General features: G+C 50.0%; 1 protein-coding gene across 2 annotated transcripts in view; it reads right to left on the bottom strand.

The window, feature by feature from the left end:
* Kcnn3 (potassium calcium-activated channel subfamily N member 3) overlaps positions 1-6,440 on the bottom strand; it is a 147,041-nt gene that overhangs the window by 53,248 nt on the left and 87,353 nt on the right. For both annotated transcript variants that reach the window (XM_050118747.1, XM_050118748.1), the window contains exon 3: positions 5,771-6,189. In XM_050118747.1, the coding sequence (XP_049974704.1) occupies positions 5,771-6,189 (419 nt within the window). The remainder of the gene's footprint in view (positions 1-5,770; positions 6,190-6,440) is intronic.

Below are 6,440 nucleotides of genomic sequence, written 5' to 3'. Positions count from 1 at the left end.
GGGTGGGGTGCATGTGTGTGGGGTGTGTGTGGGGGTGGGGTGCATGTGTGTGTGGGTGGGGTGCATGTGTGTGGGGTGTGTGGGGGTGGGGTGCATGTGTGTGGGGTGGAGTACATGTGTCTATATGGAGGCCCAAAGTTGATGTTGAATGTCTTCCTCAGTCCATGTCCACCTTATATATTGAGGCAGGATGTCTCAGTAAACCTGGACTTGCCATTTTGGCTTGTCTGGCTGGCCAGCTTGCTGGGGAGATTCTATCCCTATTTCCTGAGCGATGAGCTCACAGGTGACTGCCACACCCACTGGGCTCTTATGTGGGTTCTGGGGACCCAAAGCTGATCCTCAGCTTCACCACCAAGCCATCTCTCCAGCCCGAGATTCCCACGCTCGTCTTTCCAGGACGAAAGTGCACTCTGTGCTGCAGCGTTCATCAGTGCCAGTTTCTCTTGTTCCGTGTGTACGAGTGTTTCACTTACATCATGTCTGTGCACTTGTGGGTCTGGCTCCTGCAGAGAAGAACTGGAGTACTGGGAATCAAACTCTGGTCCTCTGGAAGAGCAGCCAGTGCTCCTGATTGATGAGCCATCTCTCCAGCCCCTTTTCATCTAAAATGTTAAGCGGTTCTTTGAACCACATAGCAGTTTATGCGATGAAGTCAGCCTGGCCCCATTGCCCTCTGCTTCGCATTTACATAATAACTCCTGGCTCTTACTTTTTTCTGGATCCCTTTGCTTTAGCTTCCTCTTCTTAAAATAGCATGAAAATAACTATTGCTTTGAAATCTCATCAAAGTAAGGGACACTGTCTTTTAATTGAGGAGGCAAATGCAACTACTGTTGATCATTATAAATTTTGGATTATTATAAATTTGGTTTTCTGTCATCTGGTTTTGTGTTTTCTGTCCTTACACTTTCCAGTCCCAAGTCCTTGTTTCTTCTGTCTTAGCTTAGCGGGACCTGATGTATGGAAAGTACATGTCGCCTAACTTCCTCATGCCTTAGCTTCATCCTGTGTGGAACCGGGATGTCACACAAACATGAGGCCTCAGACAGGTGAGGTACCAACTTAGGGTGTGCGGGAGACTCATGGCTGATGCTAGTTTTCCTTATTGCATGGTTTTAAAGTCCTACTTGTGGGAGCCAGAGGGGTTTCTCTCGGTGGTTACAGCACACTGGCTGCTCTTCCAGAGGACCAGGTTTGACTCCCAGCACCCACAAGGCAGCTCCCAACTGTCTGGGACTCCAGTTCCAGTGGATCTTGATGCTCTCTCCTGGCATCTATGGGCACTGCACAGACACACGTGCAGGCAAAACACCCAAGCATAAAGATAAATCTTTGTTTTTAAATCCTACTTGTGGGAACCTAAAGGTTTAGATTATGTTTTCAACTACATTTGCAATGCGTCATCCTGTAGACATGCTTTCTTCACATCAAAGCCACTGCCATGGCCCCCCTGTTCCCTCCTGCTCCTGCCTCAGAGCTTCCCCAGATACTAGCAGAGAGCAGGAGTATAGTTTGGCCCCTCCTTCTTCTCCTCCTCTATACTTCTGAGGATCAACTTAAGGCCTCGTGCATGCCAGACAAGTGTTTTCCCTGAGCTATAACCCCAACCCCAGTAACGGCCTGGTTCCCTCTGACCCTGCAGGCCAGATCTCTAGAAACAAACTCTTCATTAGAATATCTGTAAGAAAGAAATAAAATTTACACAGTCAAGATCAAACACCTGCTAACAGGCCGGAGAATCCAAAAGGGTCCAAGCATTCAAGAAGATGGGAAGGTTTACTTGCAAAGCAAGATGCAGCCCATGTTTGTCAGTGCCATGGAAGCTTTTCTGCTTCTTCCAAGGAGACAAACACACACGTGGGCAGCCAGAGCATGGCTCAGGGTGTACAGGGAAAGCTGACTTCCCCAGCCTGATGCACTGGGACCTGGGGCCTCCTCTGTTCCCTTTCTACTGCTGCTTGGCATTTGACAGTGTTTAATGAGGAGGTTCCTGGGGTGGCCCTGGAAGGCCTGTGGGAGGTGGGCATGCAGCCAAGAGAATCCTGGAGAATGCTGAGTGCTGCCACTGTCAGGACTCAAAGGCAGTGATGTCATGCATCTCTGGGGTCCCGGGAAAACAAGCTGATGTTGCCACTGCCCTCCTGGCAACCAGGTGTTGCTCTCCCAACACAGGGCTCCTCTGTGCCATTATTAACTCCTGTCTGTCCTTGGCAAGAGATGTAGAAATATTTATTGTCCCATAAAAACCAAGCCCAGATAGGAGACATGATTTCAAAAATGCATCTTGCTGAAGAGGGATTTCCATAGCAACTTCAAAAGCATGTGCATACAGCTAGGATCGAGTACAGTTGACGGAAGCCACCTGGACCCTATGCGAAGCCTGGCCTAGGTGGCAGAGCCAGAGAAGGTTCTAGAACCCATCATGGCGCTTAATGCCCATGGCAAGTCACTTGGTGACAGAGTCTCCATCAGGTCAAGCTGAGAGAGAACAAGGTCATCTTTGCCGTATTCCTCTCCTACCCTGGTCCAGCTCTCCAGCCTCGCAGTGCAGCCCCTGTCTCAGTGTCTCGGCCAGTCATGCTTAGGAATCAACCTTGGGAAGCACAGTATTACCTACAGCTCTGAAAAGGACTAGCCGACCATTGCAAGGAGTTTTGCCTGATTACTTGGTCTGTGTATACTTTCATGGCCCCATAAGTCAGATTCTGGGCAAGAGCCAAAGACCATGAGATTTGGGGACAGAAATTTGTGGGTGGGGCTGCTCTCTGGATCAACACAGGAAGCATGGCACAGACTAGCTGTGGTGCAATGGTAACAGAAACCTCTAGATGGCCCTAGAGAGTTAGGCTCCAGGAGGCAAAGGGCTCTCCAAACTCCCTGTCAGTCAGTGGGTTCCTGCCACCTCTGAAAAGGGGTGTGACCCCGAATCAGGCAGCTCTCCTGAGAGGTGCCACAATCCCAGGTGAAGGCAATGAGTGCCCCAATCAGCACAGGGTGGAGCAGGTGCACGCTGATACCATTGCGCACACACATGCACATCCACAGTTGCACAGACATCATACATGCATGTGTACACATGTATGCACACACATGAAGACATCATTGAGCATGGAGTCAACCCTGGCAGCAGCATGGCAGAGTGGTGAAGGGCACTGACGTCAGAAAAGACCAAACAGCAAGCCTGGCATTTTTATGTCACCACAGTGGCCTTTAGACCTCAGACTGGGGACATGGCTAGGACAGTCTGGGGCACAATTTCCTGGCCTTGTAGGATCCAGCTTGGGTTGACAAGATAAATGTGAAGTTTAGAGTGGAAATCAGGCTTGCATTATGGCTGCGCACTGTGGAGCCCTGTGACTGCAAACCAGTTACTTCCCAGCAGCCAGTCCAGCGACTCCAGCGTGAGGACAGTCAGGGTTCCTTGTGTCTGCTGTTAGGTTAATCTGGGATAGCATGGAACGTGAGTTATAGAGGCAGCAGCGTGAGCAGCAGGAGCCAGGGCACTGAGCTCAGCACTAACCCATCCCGAAGCCTGTGTCCTTAAAGGCCAGGCTATGGGAGGGTCTGGCTGGCTCTGCTTCCCGATCTGCAGCTGGGTCTCTTGAGTCATGTTTGCATAGAAAGCAGCTGGGGATTCTGTAGCAGCACAGACTAATCTAGTTTAACAAGGGCTAATCTTGCTTAACCTGGGCTAAATAAACCATCTTGATGCAAGCTAACCTTGTCTAACCAGACTAACCCAATCTGGACCTGGAAGCTTTGGAAGGTATTAAATATCAACTATGATGCAAAGACTTCTGAAAACGAGGGTTTCCACAATGTGGTTATTCTCCAGAAACAAATAAATAAGTTGCTAAACTTGTGACAGTTTCAATAAACAATGCAGCTCATTTGGGGATACCTGGTGGTATGTTCAGGCTGACTGTTCATCTGAAATACATGCCAGACAAGGGACAAACATGGAAAACCTCAAGTGTCCCAAAAGGCTATACAAATTCAATTACCACTGTTGGAAATCTTGGCTTCTGATGATCAGAAAGGAAAACAGGGTAAGTATCAGCGGGATTTGGTAGGAGTCTGTCTATTCTGGTTATTAAAAAAAGGCAACCACAAAGTTCCTGAGTTACTTGGGGATCCTACAATGCCCGTTATTAATTGATTGCCATTGCAAGGGTCGCCTTGCTGGACTCTAGCAATAAATCCTATAAAGCAGTATTGTTATCCTTTATTCTTTATTAAAGCCCAGGGAGGCGGAGTAGCTGCTATTCCTCAGCAGAGAGTCCCATAAGGCAGCCAGCATGGTGGGTACCTGCCATCCCAGTGTGAGGAAGCAGGAGGAGGGGATGTGGAAACAGCACAGAAGGATCACAAGTTCAAGGCCAGCTTGGACCACCCTGTCTCAAATAAACAGTAAACAGTCCCTTGAGGAGTTTGGGATTGGAAACAGACAGAGCTCCACTTTCTCTGGTGTAGGAAAGTTCCCGGGAACTGTTCAGTGTGGATTCCTGCTGGGAGAAGGGCTCTGCTGCGGAGCTGTGGTAGGGCTCTAGATAGTCAGCTGCTGTGGTCTGGGACTCTCTCAGAGGCCTCCAATACTGACAGTCACAGTTTGGTCCTCAGAGGCTGCCCCTCTCAATCTAAGGACCGTGTTCCGGGCAGCACAGTGCTTCCATCTGGAATCTGAAAGTCACAGATAACACCCCAAAGCCAGTGGGAAACTTAGTTCATGGCTCCTGTGTGAGGTCTATTCTAGCTAACTCTCCACTTGGATTCTCTGTCTTGTTTTATATCTGCTCGGACCCGGGCACACAGAAGGACAAACAGACTGTAAGCACTGAATGCATTAGGGCAGCTGCCGGGGTCTGTGTAAGCCGCACAGATTTTCTCTGGGCTTCCCACACAGAGAAGCTCTCTACCCCTGGAGCATGGCTTTATCTATTTCATTTCAAGTGACTCTTACTTTAAAATGAGGAAACTTCAGCTTCTTGGGCAGACTCCAGAGGCCTTGCCTCCATGTGGACCCTCCATGTGAAATAAGATTAGAATGAACTACGGTGTCAGCTTGAAAAAGGCAGGTGTCCCCAACTGGGCTGAGGAGTGGAGGAGGGAGGTAAGGTCCTATCGGTCCTAATGGGAGCCACAAGGGTGGCTCTTCTGAGAACTGGCTGTTCATCACAGAGCCCGCGGTCTCAGGCCGCAGGTCCTTCGCTCCCATCATCGGTTTCCTGAATCACCGGCTCCCTGCAATCTTTGCCAAATCTATTTCACCACAACATAGTTCTCCAGCTCTAAAGTCCATATGAATCAGGGTGAGAGGCTCTAGAACATCATTGCTGAGTCAATAACTCTGGGGCGAAAGCCCTGGATTCTAACAAGTCCCCCAGTGATGCTGATACTGAAGCAAAATGAACAGGCTTCATTACGGCAGGACTTATAGGAGCATTTTAAACATCAGCAAGCACTATTCATCTCCAAGGGGAGAGCAATCAGAAACTTGAAAATTGATAAATACAGAATAGGAGCTAAGACGCAACCAGAAGGCTTTTACACACTGCTCTAAGGAAGGAACAGAAGTTAGTTCTGTGTGTTTCCCTCTCACCTGGGCTCCATTGGTCAACATTCTAAACCAGCTCTACCTTCTCATTCCCATTTTCTTTCTCCTTTGAGGGGTCTGAGAACATTCCCGCCCCCTCCATCAGACCTCAGACCTGGGCCTCCCTGCTCCGCCTCCCTTCCCCGTACCATGTTCAGAGGCTCCCTGGAATACCTTTCGCAGACGCGTACGGTCCAGGCGGCGATGATCCACAGAGAGATGCTGAACACCAGCAGCACCGTGCCGGGGCAGATGGTCATGAGCGTCTTCATGACGAACCTGGTGTTGAAGTTGATCTTGTTGAGGGCCCCGATGCTTCGGGAGGAGGCGTCGGTGAAGAGCTTGCTGTGCAGCAGCATAACTCGGGCGATCAGGTACAGGCGCAAGAACATGGGGATGGACAGGATGATGTCCACATCCGCCTCTGCCCGAGAAGGGGTGTAGGAGAAGGCCAGGCGTGCGGTCCAGAAGAACTTGTACTCTCCAGGAATGGGGTGGATGGCACACACCAGCATCTCCAGGCTGATGTAGAGGATACGCTCGTAGGTCATGGCTATCCGCCAGTCATCTGCACCATTGTCGATCACAAAGAGCTGGGGGAGCAGAGAGTGTGTTAGTGTGGCCAGGACAGGTGAGCAGGAGCATCACAGGAGAGGCTAATGGGGTTCCCCTGTCCTTACCACCTCAGGGGCAGGCTGGAATTCTACATGTGGTGAGAGTCCCAGTCAAGAGTCGAGACCTGTGTGGTCAGCTGAAGGTCCTGGCTAATATGCTCACTCTCTGCTCCTTGTATTCCTCCTCTGCAAGTTGTTTCCTAGGATACTGTCATGCCTGTCTGTCTGTC

This window comes from Alexandromys fortis, unplaced genomic scaffold, assembly GCF_014885135.2.
Source record: "Alexandromys fortis isolate MF-2015 unplaced genomic scaffold, M_Fortis_MF-2015_v1.1 scaffold_152, whole genome shotgun sequence".
Taxonomy (NCBI): Eukaryota; Metazoa; Chordata; class Mammalia; order Rodentia; family Cricetidae; genus Alexandromys; species Alexandromys fortis.
Note: the sequence above shows the minus strand (reverse complement) of the source record. Positions and strands in the feature narration are given on the sequence as shown.